This window comes from Tachypleus tridentatus, chromosome 6 (assembly GCF_004210375.1).
Source record: "Tachypleus tridentatus isolate NWPU-2018 chromosome 6, ASM421037v1, whole genome shotgun sequence".
NCBI classification, from domain to species: domain Eukaryota; kingdom Metazoa; phylum Arthropoda; class Merostomata; order Xiphosura; family Limulidae; genus Tachypleus; species Tachypleus tridentatus.
The window spans coordinates 66,966,133-66,985,383 of record NC_134830.1 but is presented as its reverse complement, the minus strand read 5'-3'; the positions used below and the strand labels follow the sequence as shown (position 1 = coordinate 66,985,383).

Here is a 19,251-nt window from a genome sequence, read left to right as displayed (position 1 = left end):
GCATTTCTCACAAAGCTACTCGAAGGCTATCTGTGCAAGCCATCCCTAATTTAGTAGTGTAAGACTAGAGGGAAGGCAGCTAGTCATCACCACTCACCGCCAACTCTTGGGCTATTCTTTTACCAACGAATAGTGGGATTTACCGTCACATTATAATGCCCTTACGGATGAAAGGGCGAGCATGTTTGGCGCGACGGAGATGCGAACACGCGACCCTCAGATTACAAGTTGAACGCCTTAACTCACCTGGCCATGCCGAGCCACGTCATCGACAGCAGAAGACATGGGTAAGTACTTTATTTTATTTTTTATATTTATTCTTTATTTGTTGTTATGAAAGTAACTAAAATGTAAAAATATGTTATATCTTTAAGCGAATTAAGGTTAGATAAGATAAAATAAGTGGCCTGGCATGGCCAAGCGCGTAAGGCGTGCGACTCGTAATCCGAGGGTCGCGGGTTTGCGTCCGCGTCGCGCCAAACATGCTCGCCCTCCCAGCCGTGGGGGCGTTATAATGTGACGGTCAATCCCACTATTCGTTGGTAAAAGAGTAGCCCAAGAGTCGGCGGTGGGTGGTGATGACTAGTTGCCTTCCCTCTAGTCTTACACTGCTAAATTAGGGAGGACTCGGTGCAGTGGGCTAACAACCTACTCACTTAAATACTCAGCGATTGCGGCCCAATGTTCCTAGATGGAATCTAATGGTGATAACTAACTAACTGAGATAAAATAAATTATAATATAATAAAAATGTTTCGCAAGGCGCGCGCACACGAGCAGCGCATGGGTAATGAAAGTCAATAACGTTATGTAAGCTCCATGTTCTTCAGCTGATTTAGAATTTATAATGGCGCAATAAGTAGTTAGAACACGGTTCAAAGGACTATAAACAATAAAATGACCTAAAAATACTTCACAGGGTTAAATACAGTTTCATTGTTAAAGATCAAAATCAGTCGAAACAATAAGAACGGTATTTGTAATAGTAATATGCTCTTAATGGCTTTATTGGTTTTAATACAGTAAACTAACTAAAATAAACGTGTAGTTGTTGTTCAACTAAGCACAAAGCTAAAAATGGGCTATCTGTGCTCTGCCCACCATGGATATCGAAACCTGTATTTTAGCGGTGTTAGTCCGCAGACATACCGCTGAGCCACTGGGGGGCAGAATAAATGTGTTTTGTATAATGAAGGGTGAATTTTACCAATAAATTCGTCACATAGCTATTTTATAAAAGGTATGTAAAATATAAATCATAAACATTAGGTTCAACATTTCTGAAAAGCAAAGACTATTTCTCACCTGATACTTTTAAATATTTTAATATTTAATTGTTAAAATATTAATAAAGTTTGAAAATAAATTGAGTGTATGTGAAATGTTGCAATAATCGTCACCACTCTAGAGGGCAGCGCGATTTGTAAATAAATAAATGTGTTGCTATCATAAGGCACTCGTAGGAGGATCGGTTAGGTGTAGAGTTAAATGTGTGGTGTGACTCGTAAATCGTGACAAAACTATAAAGTTAGTGAAATCTGAAAATGTCGCATCAATGTGTATGTACATTAAGCTTTGCTATTTAAAACGTATTTATTTTGTATTTATATTAAACAAGTCTCTACCGTCTCTTTTTTTATGGATTTACTTGAGTGGTTGAAAATGATTATTACTCGATTGTTTACGAATGTCAGACGCCGACGCTCAACTCTATTTAATTTTATTTTTGTAGCAGTTATTACACTAAGTGTTTTACTTTGGTACAAACACGCATATAAACTGGGTTATTCTTCAGACTCGGAGTCAAATTCAAAATTAAAACGATATAGGGATGCTTTAGTAATGAAGCAAATAATGCCATTTGACATTATTACCATTAAAAATGATAAGCAAAGCCAAAAAGTTGTAAGAATAAATCCTTTTCAGCCAGAGAACAGGCAGAATCCACAAATAGCTGTTAGCATTAACGATCTTAATATGCAGATACAGGAACCTATTCTAAAGGAGAAAAATTATAATGACTATAGTGCTAATCTCAAGGGAGTATTACCTCCTCCATTACCTGCAGAACTTACGAGGCAGAGTGATAAAAGTGGTGAAAAGAATGATATTAAAATAATACATGAAGATGGAGTGGAAAAACCACAACACTTTGAAGATGTTAAGTCAAAAGTAGAAGTTGAAAAAGTGTATGATGATGGAATTATGAAAGTAATACCAGGACTTGGGGAACAAGGAAGACCAGTATTTCTAAATGAAAGTGAACAAACTTTGGCTGATGACCTCTTTCGTTCAGCAGCTTTTAATATATACCTGAGTGACAGAATTTCTCTTAATAGAAGCCTACCAGATGCAAGACACCCAATGTAAGTGTGTAATTCTCACTTAATGATAATATTATTTAAATAATATAATGACATCTCAGGGTAAGGTGAGTTCTAAGTTGGTTTAAAAATTGCCAGAAAAACACATTGTCTCATTTGAAAGCAAGAATTTCATTTAAGCTGTTAACCTTCAACAAAAATAAGTCACCCATGTTGCTACTAGTAGTAGTACTGACAACCATGTAAACCTTTAACATTGAATGTGACTTGAATGTAGGAAGTTTTAAAAGGACTTGTACCAATAATAAATACTTTAGGTACTCATAATATTTTACAAATTCCTTGGATTTATGGAATATTTGAGATGGATGATTTTCGTATTAGGAAAGGATGAAATTATTGTTATTAAAGTATTGACTGTACAAACATAACCATTATATATTCTTAACAAATAAGAAAAGTGCAATATCTAAGGTTAGAAAATATCTGCATTTTGCACTTAAGGTATTTATGATAGCTATATAATTCTGTTTATGGATAGGTATTGTTATAACTGAATACACATTTCTGTGGAAAGATCAAGTGTTATTTATAAAATATTGCAGTTTAGTTAAAATGCAGATGGATTCATATTGGTGAGAATATAGACATCTAACATTGTTTCTAATAACTTTGTGTATGTCTGTGCACATGTGCATTGAAATGCATTACAGTAATGTGCTCAGCCATACAGACCTGTTGTAAATGTGTGTATAATCTTTCTTTCTATTTTATTTAATTATTTAAAGTAAAATTAAATTACATGTAGGTGTAAGAATATTCAGTATGATGAAGATCTTCCAACAGCAAGTGTTGTGATTATATTTACTAATGAAGCTTGGTCACCACTCCTAAGGACAGTTTATAGTGTTTTAAACAGAAGTCCAGCACACCTTCTTCATGAAATAATTTTAGTGGATGATTTCAGTGATCAAGGTATGTCATTATAGACTTGATAGTTTTATGAACTACTAAATACAACTTATTGTTCATTTCCATTACCAAGTACTGAAAGACAAAATTTCATGGAAGTACTAGTATTATTAGATATTATTTTAAATAACTTTCATGTAATCAAAAAATGCCAAATGTTGTGTCAAGATCATCTATTTGTAATAAAAAGTATGTTTTGCCATTGCAACTGAAAAATAAAAACAAAATCTTTTGATTTAGTATTGGATGCAGTTCAATTCTTTGTTCTGAAATGATATATATAATAAATTATTAAGAAGGACAATGTGTAATCATTCTTAACTTCATAGTTAAAGTGTGAGATTTTTCACAAAAAAATGGATCTTATCAAGTGTAATATATATACATAGCATCATGTAGTCATATAAAGTCACCAAGGTTTATTTTACTTATGCAGTGCAAATGTAGTTGTGTAGGATCAATTTAAAACTTGCTTAAAAAATACATTGGTTGGATTTGAAAGAAAGAACATCAAATAAGGTGTTTGGGTAAATGATTTTTCTAAGGCCAATAAGAAACTTGTCTTATTTGTGCAAATTTTACTGCCATTTAAGACATTTTTGTTTATGTACACCTAGATGATTTGTAAATTATGAAGAACCTGGACTGGAATTGTGTTCTAGATTTTGTATTGTACTGTTTGTAAATGTTGAACTAAGTCATGTAAAAGTTTTTTTGTATAACAGTGGATGGCTCAAGTCTGATCCTTTGCAGTTAGTTGTATATTGTTCTACTATAATTCATTAAACATTATTATTTTGACTTAATTTTGACTTGACTTTATAGAATTGCAATTTTTCTCTCTCTGTCTTTTTTTTTTTCTTAATAATTTGGCCCTGCAAATGCTAACATTCATTGATCTTGCTTATTTGTAATTGTAGATTATAATAATTAATACAAATAAGTGAATGTAAACTGAAATTACTTTATTAGACCATTTGAAGTGGAAGCTGGATAACTACATAGAAAGAAACTTTCCAGCAAAGAAGATAAAACTGTTGCACTTGAATAAACGAGCTGGCTTAATCCGAGCTCGATTGGCTGGAGCCAAAGTTGCTACTGGTGATGTCTTGGTATTCTTGGATTCACACTGTGAAACAACTGTTGGGTGGTAAGTAACAAGCTTGGAAGTAAAGTGGTAATTACAGAAAACATTCAGTATTTAGTGATACTAAGTGTAGAGAGTCAGAAAGAGAGTGAGTGATTGTGTTTTTGGTTTTAAAAAAATGAAAGAAAATTACAAAGGTAACTGAAACTTTAACAAATCAGATTAATTATAATGCTAACTTTTAACTATGTATTATGAAATAAACAGACACAGACAATATATAACAGTCATATTTATTCCAGTGGAAGATATTTGTAAAACATTGTATGGACACTTGTGTAAAATCTTAAATAAGGTTATGTAAATACCTTTTTGTGTTACACAATTAGAGATATTTAGATTTGAGAATAAATAACTACATGCTTTGACTTTTCAACACACTCTTTTCAACAAGATGATGCTTTCAAGCATCAAAAAATTTAATCAATTCAAAATTATATTAGCCTAAAAAATTATTGTGTAAAATGAAAAAGACTTGTATTATTTACATTTAACAAATGATTATAACGTTACATACAGAAGAATACTCAGTCATCAAACTCTTAGTTAAGATATAATTGTGCAGTTTAAAAAGTTATTAGAAAAAGCTTTGTATGTTACATCTTGTAAAAACAACAAATATTTCAAAGCATTGCTAGATTAATTTTTATATACTTGTATTCCTATAAAACAACACAGATATTTGTAGCACTGGTTACAAAAATACAAGTTTGAAGAAGTGAGTGAGAAGCTTGACCATCCATGTAGTAAGTTATTGAAGGAAGTAAACATCAGAGATAGATGAGACAAAAAATTCACAAGCTTTCATCCATGCATTCTACCTTCTTTTGCATTGCTGTCAGAGGAAGCATATCTGTGCATACATTAGGGAAGGGTCCTTTCTGTAAAGTATGTTTTAAGAAGTGACAGAAAAATTAGACAAGGTGTCAACTAAAACCAAACTAGTTACACAACTATACAAAGTGTGTCCTTTTTTTATTTTAGATTCTGACAACTCTGGGCCATGTATAGTGATCATAAATATGGGCCTGGCTTTTAATTAATGTTTCTCAGTTACTTGGTTGTGTTGACATTGTTAACTGGTTAGGCATAGGAAACAGTACATGACAACATACACCTTGGAAAGTCATGCTAGTGTTACTTGTTGTGTGCAAATTAAATCAATGTGATAATGGTACAATAATAATTGTTTAATTTCTACATTTTTTATTTTAAAAAAAAGGAAAGTAGGTTTAATGCAAGTACATGATAAAAGAAAGAAAGAAAGTAGCTGCAATCTACAGAGTCAATGGAAGGTTAAAATCACTTCCCAGAAAGTGTTAATTACTCAGTGCTTAAAAGAGCTACCAGTGTAGTTTCCAGCTACACTATGTGGATTAGTAGAGGGGCACAAGTGATGTAGAACATTATTTAAGGCACCTGACACTGAGTGTATGGGGATGGCAGCACAGTTTCACTTATCTCTTTTTATTTCAAGAATTAACTATCTTCTTTGGGAGTTATTTTCACATACTTATTTTATTCTTAAAGTGGATTCTGTGTCAAATCATAAAGTGTTTTTTCATCACATTGTCTCTATTAGTCAACCTCCATTCTTCCCTAGGTGAAGTACTTCAAATAAAACACAATGAACTTTGTCAAAGTGTGTGGTGTGTTTAGTTCAAAATGTAATCATACTGACATGGAACTTCATTACAGTTCTTGGGTAATATCAATGATGACAATATATAGACTCGTATTCTACCACATGCTTGTGAGTGTGCTAGAGATTTAGAAAGTCGTAAAATTTAAATTTTTCTGTAAAAGGTTCATCTATAATTTTGTTTGATGCTTTCAGTAGTTATGTGTAGTATGTTTGTTTTTGTCTTTCGTTTTCTCAATATATATTGTTAAATGATTATAACTACAGAACCTTAACATTTTGTTGAGGTAAGTGGGTAATACTAAAGAGTGTTTAACATTTATTATAAACGTTTTTGGTGTATCAAAGTTAAAAAGAAAACACTCAACATCTAATTTGTTTATATATGTTGGCTATGTCTAGATTACAGTGATCACTTTGAACACTTGTGAAAAGCAAATTACTTGTTCTTTGTATTTACACTGTGTTTAAGTACTTTCACACTTTTTTTTTTTGTGCCTCACCCTGTTTGTTTTATAGTTTACCATGATTGAAATTATGCATTTTCACTAAGTTTGTTCAAACATACAAAGATTATTTGCATCATTTTATGTGTACATGTAAATATAGAAAGACAAACACATCCAGTCATGCATAGTAATATGATTTTTAACAAATAGATTACATAGTGATATAAAATACCCTTTCCATATACATTGTACACACAAAGAAGTAACTGAGAGACATTACTATTGCAGCCAGGCCCATATTTGTGATCACTATGTTATACAGATATATGAATTACATTTTTAATTCTGTTTGTAAAAAAGCAATTTATTAATTTTTTATACATTGTAAAAGGGTAGTACAAAGCAATGAGTTCTCAGAGAAACTTTTGGACAATTTTTCATTGTTTTAGTAACAGTTAACAGACTATATGATTAAGCTTTTGTGAAAACCTTGCAAGAAACATTGAGAAGAAATGTTTCTAAAGTAATATGAGCATTATAATTATTCAACAAAACAATATTCTCTCCTATTATTCATAAGAAATTGAACAACTTAAGAGTGAATTGAAATATTTTCTCTTTATTTTTCGATCAGGCTTAAACCATTGCTTCAGAGGATAAAAGAAAATAGAAAAGTGGTGCTTTGTCCCATAATTGATGTGATTGATGATAAAACTTTAGAGTATTCTAGCATTAGTGGAGATTATTTCCAGATTGGTGGCTTCACATGGAGTGGTCATTTTACCTGGATAGAAATCCCTGAGTGGGAAAAAGAACGTAAGGAAAATGCTGTGGCTGCTACAAGGTAAAATGTTTAATGTGTATTTTGTTATGCACGTGTAGATTATAGAATAGCATTTGTTTATTACAAGTGTTACAACAGTTGTTCAAGAATTTAGATGCTGTTGGTTTGAACTGTATTTCACTATTTTTGCTTAAAATTTGTTCTGTTGTTTAATAATATTTCCCTAAAATATAGAATATTTCTATAATAAAAAGAAACATTTTGTTGGTTTTTATATCTATTATAGAAAATGTTCTTAGATGATAATGAAATATGTATGTTTTAAAGATTCACTGCCTAATTTAAATTGTTCAAAATGTTAAAATGTAATGTAAGTAAGGACTTATGGTTACCTTGAAACTTGGTTTTGTAGTGGAATACAGTGCACATTAGAGTTTTTATTTATTGCCAATTATTTGGAAAAGTTTAATTTTTATTATAAAATGCTTGCATGAATGTCGAATATTTCTAATTTAGTTTAAGAAAATTGAGGGAAAACTTTGAACTCATGTAATTACCTTTCATGAAATTGGTTTTCAAGGTTTTAAGAAAGATTATATTTAAACTATAGTGCTTGTAGAATTGAAATTGAGCAACCTTAGTTAGTTATTAAACACATAAAATAATTTAATATTTTGCAGAAGTCCAACAATGGCAGGTGGCCTCTTTGCTATTGAACTCAACTATTTTTGGGAAATTGGAAGCTATGATGACAAAATGGATATTTGGGGTGGGGAAAATTTAGAAATGTCATTCAGAGTAAGTTGTATAAAATAATAATTTAGAAATAGAAAGTGCATGCAAAATATTTTTAGTCTACCAAAATATAATTTATGGGGTAATATCTATTTTGAACATTTATATGTACTTGTAAATACTGCATTATACTAAAATTATTTTGAAGCTTAGCTTTGTTGTTACAATCAATTTTTTCACATTTAGTCATGCTCTGTCTGATGGCCATGCATCTTGACAACAGCCTGTAGTTTCCATTGGTTATGATGACCAAATCACACACTTCTTTTTTTGTTGGCTTTCATAATCCACCTTGTATACAGCCTAATTACTCTGTAATGCATGAATGTTATATATGGTCTGTATGTCTTTATAAAATAGCATGAATATCCCTTTCATTCTCTAGCTGCTTGAGATATGTGATGTTTGAGAGGAAGCAGTTTGTGTGCATGCAACTTTTATTGCTTTTCCAGTTTGATCTCTTTCGTGATGTTGCATACTTTAGTCTGGGGCATGTGGTCAGCTTTTCCCATTGACTTTTGTGTTCATGTATTCACAACATATATAGGAAGTTGCACTTTTCTTACCACAGCTAAGGTACAAATGTTGCAGTTCTTTCTAATGGCCCTGGTGTCCCAGATTAATAAATATTCCTTCAGTTTCTTAGTACCATCAAGTACAAGATATGCCCATCCCCATCTTGGAAATTCTAAATTTGGATCTGAATGCATCTTTATTATCTGAGTGTATGAATACTACATACCCTTTCCAGAAACAAAGTGATAAATGTATGATGGCATCAAACTACCTATGAAATGCCAAACAAAGTCATTAGTTTATTTGTAATACATGCTGTTATACCATTACTTTATATTGTTTGTAGTAATTACTTTGACTCAATGATCCCTTATTCAAAACCATCCCAGTGTGAAGTACACAACTCTCTGTTGTTATGCATTGCATTTACAGCTAGCACCTGTTGTTTTAATTTGAATACCAAAGCCATCTTTTTATATGAAAAGGTAATTGAAAGTAATAAACTAACATTAATAACAAGAGAAATAAACTTTAACATTTGGTTTGAAACAGTAAATGTTTTCATTATGAATAATTGTTTTTTAAAAAATACTAGTATGAATGTCTTAATCAGAATATAAAAGTTATTTTCAAAATATTTACAATTTTGTTGATACTGAAAAAATGTGTAAAAATTTTAATAAATTCTTTGTTTTTGAATTGTATAAATATTTGCTCCCTAAGATGTTTTGAATAGTTTTATGATTCATATTAATTATGTTGCTATCAGTTTGTATGTAAATTATTGGCAGTTTTCTGAAGAGTATTAATTAGCTTAATTTTAAAGAGTAACTAATATTATAATTCAATCTTATATTGTTATAACTATATCTAAAAAATTGAAAACATTATGTTATAGCATGTCAGAAAAAAATGTTAGTATCATTGAAGTTCTGCCCAATATTTTATTGGCCATATAAATAAAATGTTTATTTCTGTGTATAAATGTTTTTTAGCATAAATATAATTATTTGTAACTCTAAATTTTCATGTACATAGGTGTGGATGTGTGGTGGTTCTTTAGAAATTATTCCTTGTTCTCACGTGGGTCATATCTTCCGAAGCTTTCATCCATACTCTTTCCCTGGGAATAAAGATACCCATGGAATCAACACTGTGAGAACTGTAGAAGTGTGGATGGATAAATACAAGAAATATTTTTACATGTATAGGGAAGATTTAAAGGTATACTTAAACATTTGTAGCTTCCTATTATAAGTTAAAATTTATAGTATCTCTTATAAGCTGTTATTTCTGTGTAAGAATTGTAGTGAATAACTGTTGTTAGTATATAAGCATTTAAAGTAGTTTATTACATTAAAAAAATCATTATTATCATGTGATTTAAAGCATGATTTGTAGGCCTAGTTGAGAGCCATACTTTTGTTTTAGTTTGCAGTGACAAAAATATGAATTAAATAAATCAAAATTCTAAAAAAAAAATCTTTAACAAAGTGTGACATTACTTCAAGGACCAGGTAAACTTAGGATGGCCAAGATTATTTATATATGTGAATTTTTGTAAGGAATCCATTTATTTCTTGTGTAAAATGTATAAGATTATTATGACATATGTCTGGGAAAGTTTGTAAATGAACTAAAGACATCAAAAATTGTTTTCCTGTCACAAAAGGAGCTGTTTCTGAGACACATGCATAAGTTAATATTGCTGTGCCTTTAATTTTGTGATAAAATATATCACCATGTATAAACTAGTTATATACGAACACTAGGTAAAAGTTCAGCTGGTTGTAACCCATTGGTATGAATGTTTTTAATCTTGCTAATATACTGTTTTCACAGAAATGATTTTTGTGGAAATTTAGTATTCTGACACAAAGTGAGCAGGAAGAAGATACCCAACTGAATTGTTTTTTTTTCAGGAAAATATTTGAAGTTCTTAAATAATTTTATTCTGAGTGAAGGTGCTGAATTGTACACTGGAGGATAGAAATAAACATAATAATAATTATATTTCTAAGAAATACAACCACTAGCTCCTAAAGAAAAAAGAGACCAACACAATTTTACATTTGCCTCCAGATGGAACATTTTCTTGATATGGTACAGAAAAGAACACAATGCAACAAAACATAAGTGACTTGATAGTACACTAACAGGGTTGAAAGTGGAAGTAAGAAATACAAGGGTAGAAATGGAATAAAAGCAATTAATAAACTTGGAATGAAATAAATGAAATGCAAAAGAACATTTATACAGTTTCCTGATAAGTGTTCTAGGTTTTAATATAGTAACCACTGACAACTTTCAGTTTGGCTTTCTTTAATTATCTGTGAAAAGGTGAAGAATAGGAATAAAGTTTTTGTAGAAACGTGTTTATTTTTCAGAGCATTGACTTTGATGACATAACAAAGCGGCTTGAGCTACGAGACAAATTGAAATGCAAAGATTTTGGGTGGTACTTGAAGAATGTTTATCCACAAAAATTTGTAGTAGATGAAAATGTTTTTGCCTTTGGGAGAGTAAGTTTTTATGTTTATTGTGTTTGAGATTTTCTCAGAGAAAAATGTTACATACATGTTTGTATTTAGTGAAACTGAATAGTGTAAATGTGTGTATGTGAAAAATGTTACTGGAATTTTTATTAGTGTGCAGTTTAAGATATCATTTTGTTGATTGCACTCCTGAACTTTGTTGAATAATTTAGTACAATAAAATATTTATTTCTCAACAAAAAATTATCTTTATGAGTTAAGTTGCTTAAATCAAATTTAAAATATTTGATGATAGAAGCTGAAGTATTTTTGTACTTTTTATCATTATTTAGCTGCATTGTATTTCAGAGATTTAAAAATTGACTAGTTTAATATTTTTTGAAAATAATTTAAATCCTGTTCTTTGAGTAGTGGATAAATTTTGTAATTGATAACTGTAAACCTAATAATGAAAACTTCCAAGTCAGTATGAAAGAAACTGAAAATGTTGCATAGTAATCACCTGATCTGTTTAATTTTTTCTAAAGACACAAACTCTTGTTTGTTTGATTTGAAGTTTTTTTATTTAAGTTAGGGATTTTTACTTCCAGTAACACAACTACAAAATTGGTGTTTGTTAAAACTCATTTGTGGCATACAAATTTTATTCAGTGAATGATTTTACTGATATAATTTCATAATTTCAGGTGAAAAATATTTAGCTAGTTCTATCAATTTATATAATCCAGTGCCTATGATATAGTTTTTAACTGATGTCAAAATCGAAATTAAAATGTATAGCATATTAAGTATAATGAATTAAGCATCATAATGAGAAGGACCATGTAGGTTTATTAAATGAACTAATAATGAACTTAAAATTTTAATAATACCATAAATCATTAAGAAAACTTGTATTTCACTCTATAAATAATAAAGTTTTTGGAATTGTTATAGCTAACCACATAATGTGTTGTTTAAATGACAAGTGAGTCAGTGGTATTGTGAGATTGAAATTGGTAATGTTAGCTATAATTGATACACAATAAACTGCATGTTTAAAGTAAACATATCAGATAAATATCTTTCTAACTGAATTGAATAACTGATGGCCAAAGATATGTGAACTGCTACTTCACAGGGCATATAATTGAATGCTTTGAAATATATTAATGAAATATATATTTCAATTTATAAATTAATATTTTATTTAATATATCTACAACAAACCATCACAAAATATTTAGCATTGTTATGATTTTGTAATTAATGAACTAAGAGATAAAAATTGTAAGTGAAAATATTATGTTGAATATAATTATACATTATAATATTGTAGCAGTAGGAATACAGTGTATGGGTTTTGTAAGTATTTCGTAGAACATGTGTTTTGAAATAAATGAAGAAAAATATGCTTCACAAGGAGATTGTTTCTGAGTTTTCAAAAACAAAAAAAGAATAACACTGTAGATAGAGCTAAATAGACAGCTATTCTTTTGTGTTTGACTTTTTCACCAGTAACATGTTTATAGTTGTAAGTATGATTTATATTTATGAAAATATCTTTGTTTTGAATTTTAAAGTTAGTGAAAATAATGTTTAGCTGTTGTTTACATTAGGGTGAGTATTTCCAGACAAGTCAATGTGAATTACAAATATGTTTTTAATAGTCAGGTTAATGTGGAATTGAATTTCTGTCTGATTAAATTATTTTTGTCTTCATTATAATAAAATAATTTCAAAAATTTTGAAATCTTGAATATAAGAATCTTTTGTATAATGTTAGGTACGTAACCCTACCACTAACCTCTGTTTGGATAAATTGAACCGAAACGAAGACAAGTCAGAACCTTTAGGACTTTTCTACTGTAACACCCAGACAGCATTTGTGATGAACCAGGTAAAAATAAATCTTATATTAAGTTTAAGGATCATCAAGAAGTACCTAACAAGTAATTTGAGAATTCTAGAGTTTCAATTTAGGTTAAAAGAATATTCAAAATGTATAGTATCAGTATTATATACAATAAATTAAAAACAAACCACATAAGTATAATTAATTTCACTATTTATGTTTTTTGAAAACTGGTTTTATGGAGGTGAAAATGTAGTCAACAAGGATGTAATACTTCTAATGAACCAGGCAATTATAAAATACTAGTAATTAAAACATCATTCAAACCTAGAATGCCAGCACTGAATTTTCTATCTTTAAAACCAGGTAGTATGTGTTAAGGTTAATTAGTAAATATATATATATATACTTCTCTTTGATTTTTTATAGATTGTAACATACACAATAAAAAATTTTGTATAAGATTATTGTACTTAAAAATCGTCAGGTTGAAGGTTGTGTGAAGGATGGAGTTGCACTGGTAAATCTTTGATTTTGTTTGGCATAATGAAGAAAATCGTTTTAGGAATGAGATACAGAATTGAATTAAGGTAAAGCTTTCTATAACTAAATATGAAAAGACACTGCATCATTATAATAATTTATTAAAAAGATACCATGGTCTCTGAATAACTATAAATGTTTCAACAGTGTTCTACTCCATTATTAACAGGAGAAATAAATAAATAATAAGATCTAGCTTATATATATATTTTTCTCTCTAATATTTAATTTCGTCTTTATAACCAATCTGATTAATAACTTTAATATTTTCCCAATTGATAAAATGAGTCAAAGTTTCCACATATTTAGCTAATTCACACTCATCAGTATGTGGCATTTCTGACAGTTTTATGTTCTTTAACATAAATAGATCCCACATGTCTGTCCAATAAAGACTAAACCACAGTTTTATGGAATATTATAAATAACACATCTGTCTTCTTGTATGTCATATTTTAATTTACTAAATGTAAAACAGGAAGAAAACGTTACTGAACTATTTGTGTGCTTGTTAAAATTATTTCCAATCTGTGGAAACAAACTGAACATATGGTAAGCATTTTGTTTACTATTAGAATTATTTTTTGCTTTGAATGCAATATGTTAAGACATTTTAATTAATTTCAATACTTATTGTAACTTCTACCTATAATATTTAAATTAAAACCTCTATCAATAGCATCATATTAAAAGAATTAACTCTGACAATAAATTATGGTGAGTACAAGTTTTTTAGCTCCAAACATAGAAGTAGAGAAAGAAGGTTTATTTTGGGACAAGAGATTAAGGTTTCCTATACACAGACATATAAACAATTCATATGATCATTCTGTTCTAGTTCTAAAGTGAACACTGAGATATAGAGTTGATTGAATTACTACTTTTTTGAAATATGTTAATGTGATTTTGCTGTGCCACCACATGTGAAACATGATTCATGTGTCGAAACCATATAATTGTTTTAACCAAAATAGTATTCACAGCTAAAGTTTAATATCAAATTCAGACACCTAACAAAGAAGGTGGTGATGACAGATGAAATGCCATAGTTTAGCCCTTGATCTGCCTTTTAGAGTTATTTAGTACTTTAAAATACACATTAATTGCACACCAACATATTAAATTTATATTGTAATACTTCAAATGATGAAGAAATTGAAGCTAGCTAATAGGATATTTTCAAAACAGAACTTAATAAATAAAACTACAAAGAATGTGATTTGAACTTCTGAATTCTAAATTAACTTTTTTAATTTTACTTACAGAAGCCAAGGAATTTTATATTATATGTATGTGTGTGTGTATATATATATATATGTGTGTGTGTGTCCTTACTAAGTTTACTAATCAAATAAAAATATGAACCTGTATCATCTACCAGTTTTATGAACATTCAGAAAATCATAAAACTGAGCTAAAATAAAATGAGGAGATAATAAGACACTTTTATTAATTATGAAAAGAATTAACGTAATACCACTTTTTGTAACTCTTAACTGTGAAATATGATAGTTGGGTCTTTATCTCAGTATATAAACTTATCCTTATTATCATCATAATTACTTTCACCCAAAATGACAATCTGACTCTCTTTATTTGTTTTAGCAACCACAATGTTTTTTGTTTTAAATAGCAAGAAGTTAGCTTGTCTCTTAATAGTTCAAACTAGTCTTAGAATCAAAATTATAGGACGCCAGTTTACTAGAAACTTCAGTTATAAATGTGTCTTTTATGATGTAATAATAAATTTTAATTTTTTAAAAACTTTTTAATAAAAAACAAATCTTTTTTAATTTATGAGTGACTACTAACAGAAAAACAAAATTTGGAACTTAATTTATTCTATTGGTGTATTTTAATAAAATAATTCTTGGATGAGTGATCAATTGACTCTGTTTCATTCAATACAAACTTACAGATTTGCAATATAAATATATTAATGATTTTCTGTTTCTTATAAGAGTATTAAGTTTGTTATTTAATGTCAATTTGTTTTTCAGTCTTAAATTTATAAAACCTCTGCCAATGAGGTTTTTTGTGAATACTCTGTATTGACCTGGAAGTATTCTTAGGTAATTTTAAATTTAATTCAAATAATTTAGCTTCAGTTATTACATATTCACCTCTCTTCTCTTTAATCATGGTTCAAAAAATCCTAAATTGTGTCTATTTTATAACATATGTAGCTTGCTTTCTATCACTTTACCTTAATATTACATGGCATAACTTTCATTTTTACAATTTACTAAGCAATTAAGTTGACTAAGCTATCTTAAACATGAGTGTCTGGGTTTGTTAAACACTGAGTTAAAACTTCAAGTACTTCAAAAATGTGAATAGTTCGTATTAAGGAAGTTAGTCAAAAATTAGACATAAAGCTCAGTTCACACATAAACATGATGTCACCAATTCAAACAAGACACAACCATATGGAGGTTAGATCAGCAGCCTCTCTTGTAACTATGTCCAAAACGTACAGTAAGACCCATTGTTAGCAGTTTTTAAAGTAGTGGTGCCTTTCAATTTAGTGTTGCACAAGTTCTGTATTCTATTGTAGTTAAAGCTTCCTCTTTTAAATTTACACAATTCTTTCCTTTGCTCATATGCAGAGATCTATATCACATATTTAGTTTTTAAATGTGTTTGCTGTTGAACTTTAATTTTTTAATCACTTTAGGTTTGCATTACATATAGTGTAATTTTAAATCATTGAAAAAAGTTTTCTGTTTTGTTATTTAAGGAGTTTAATCATTAAGTGAAATGCTATTAAACACTGTATTTGTTGGCAAATTATAATTAAAATGCAGTAGTAAATACAGTTCTTAACTCTAGAACTACTGTTTAACTTCACATTTTAGCCAATTAATTGCTTATTGAACAAATGTTTTGTTGGTCACAAGGTTCCTGTAGTACAGAAAAAATACAAAACAAAAAACAGTCAATATTGGAATTAATCTCACTAAATACTTTTTTTGGGTCTCTATGTGTATTACTTATAAAGTTAGTGATATTAAATAATTTTTTATTATCAGTGCTTTAGAAGAATATAGTAGTAGCAGTTTAAAATATAATACTGCTCAGTATGATGCAATATTTGCAGTTTTCTCCATTGGTAGGTTAGTTGTAATTTTGATATATCATGTAACCACATTAGGATGGTACTAGTAACTCTGGGAAGTTGTTTAGTTTTAAGTACATAACATGATCTTTTCCCAGATTGGATATACAAATATTCACATAAAATTGTTTGGAACAAACTTGAGAGAACAGACAGCTTGGAAATTTCTTTCCAGTAAAAGTGATTGTTGTTTGTATTTAAACAATATAAATGTTGTTTTGTGTTGGAAATGAAAGTTAATTTACCTTTGTGTTTACATTTATTTACAATCTTTCTTTGTAGAGATTTTGTTAGTTTTAGAGAAATTCAGAATTACTTTACAATATTTCCTGATTCAATCTTATATTATATAGTGAACCTATCTTATTCACTTTTGGGGGAAACAGTTTAACCTGAAAGTATTGTGAGATTAATCACATTTCTAGATGTATATACAGTTAAACTTACAGTCCTAGGATTTTATTTAGAACACCTGATGCTGTCAAAATTGTTATATTTAATATAGAGTAAGAAAGTTTTACATGTAAAATAATATCATGTTTCCAAGCAGCATAAAGTAAGAAAAATTTACTTGTAAATAATGCCAGCAAGAACTCTGTTTAGTATTTACTACTACATATAATAATTAAAATTAATTACTAGATCAAATTAATAATTAAATAATTAAGAGTTTATAGTTAATCACCAAACGTAAATGTGCTTTGAAGGTGTTGAGATAAAATGTACAAGTATGTAGCTTAGGAAGAAATATGACACAAAGCTTTGTTAGCTGTATATCTTCTAGTAAGTAATTATGTAAATGTAGTAAATGACTCATTTCATCAGTTTTATTTTTATATTTCAAATAATAAATCAGTCATGTAATCAAGAATTGTTTAATATATGCATTTTTAAGACATTTTGAAATGGTTTATTTATTTCATGATATAGTTATTATCTAATTTGGCATGTGTAGCTGTTTTCACTCTCTGCAAAAAATGAACTTAGAGATGAGAAAAACTGTGCAGATGTGACATCTTTTACCTCTCAGAAACAGAAAGTCATGATGGTGAAGTGTCATGGTAGAGGTGAAGGTCAGGAGTGGCATCATACAAAAGTAATATTTCTTTAAAAGTAGTGAAAAAATGTGGATTTTAAGTTGTTTTGTAAAGATTTGGTACTTTGATTAATTTCAACAGCCTGTTCATTTGTAAATACTTTACTAATAATTTCTAAATTAGTGGAATAGTAAATGCATAGTAAATGTTGTGAATTATTCAATATACAAAAATAGTACCACCAATATTAATAGTTTGGATGTTATAGAACCAACAATTCTACATTACAATATCGTAATAAATTCACAAGTGACTTAGCATAATTAGACTTTAGTGGCAGCATGCTGATAAACAGACTATCTTATAGATGGAGACATTTATTTTTGTCTTTTAGTTGAGGTTTTAAAGTGATTTGAAAGTACAATGTTGAACAGAGTTCTTGGATGAATGGGTTGAATGTGTAGCTTAGTTTAGATTACTTCTGGTGTGTGTTATTTAGTTTATGTGAAAATATTCAAAACCAGCTTCACTGTATAGTGTTTAGTTTGTACAGAAATATCAAAGAATACTTTTCCTATAGAACGTAATTTCTTGAGGATGAGAAACCCACTTGAAGTAAAAATTTCTCTCAGGATGGCTGGTATATCTAATGACACTTTTACTAATAAGCAGAGAACAACATTTTGACCTTTCTAGGTCATATTCAGGTTGAAATGTTGTTTTCTGCTTTATTAGTAAACGAATATGTAGGTCATTCAGAAATACTCAGGATTAGTGCAGTTTTGACTGGTTTAATTTCCATCTTAATATTTAGGGATTAAATTTTCTTTAGAATTTCATATTCAAATGTTTTGTTATAAACTGTCTATTTTATGCAAAAGACTTCAGAATTAGGTTTGTGAATTGTCCATGATTAAGGATTAGTCGCATCTAAATTGTTTAATTTACGTAATAAAAATTAGATTAATTCTTTTATTAAGATATTTTCATTTAGAAACATTAATTCAAAATGTCAGAAAGAAACTTAAAGTTATAAGTTATTTATTAATTGTTATACATTTCCCTTTTATTCACAGTAATTTTACAGTTACAGTATAACTGTTGTTTTTTGTTACAACTTTCAGGGTGGAGCAATTATTCATAAAGGAACAGGTAAGTGTTTGGATGTTGCTGGTAGTAAAGCAGATGAGGATGTTTATGTGACAGAATGTAAGGAGACTGACATGCAGATGTGGCAGTTTCAGAATTATGTCAATGTGTAACAATGGATACAGGCAAAATGCCAGTTTCTGATGATCATAATTTATGTTTCGGTAACAATAAAACTTTAATATTATTTTTTAAAGTTTTTCTACTATCTTTTATGGTGTATAACAAATGTGCCTCCATCCTGTACTTCACTTTTTGCATGTGAACAGTGGCAATTTCTATAGTTTTGATATATGTAATGTGTGATAACAAGTATTTTGCACTTATTCATTAACACCCCATAAAGTCATTTATTTATTGTTTTATAAGTAATACTGCACCTTCTCATTTTGTTGTACATGTAATAAGAGAAGCAAAACAAATTAAATGTTCATTAATTTTTTATC

At 29.1% G+C, this 19,251-nt stretch overlaps 1 protein-coding gene across 1 annotated transcript; it reads left to right on the top strand.

Annotated features, from left to right (window-relative positions):
- Nucleotides 1-1,418: 1,418 nt before the first annotated feature.
- Nucleotides 1,419-19,251, top strand: LOC143252720 (polypeptide N-acetylgalactosaminyltransferase 1-like). Its single transcript, XM_076505294.1, has 10 exons — nt 1,419-2,366; nt 3,133-3,299; nt 4,269-4,446; nt 7,169-7,378; nt 7,999-8,116; nt 9,668-9,853; nt 11,017-11,151; nt 12,890-13,003; nt 17,575-17,715; nt 18,781-19,251. The coding sequence occupies exons 1-10, from the start codon at nt 1,639-1,641 to the stop codon at nt 18,916-18,918; spliced, it is 2,115 nt and encodes a 704-aa protein (XP_076361409.1). The 5' UTR covers nt 1,419-1,638; the 3' UTR covers nt 18,919-19,251.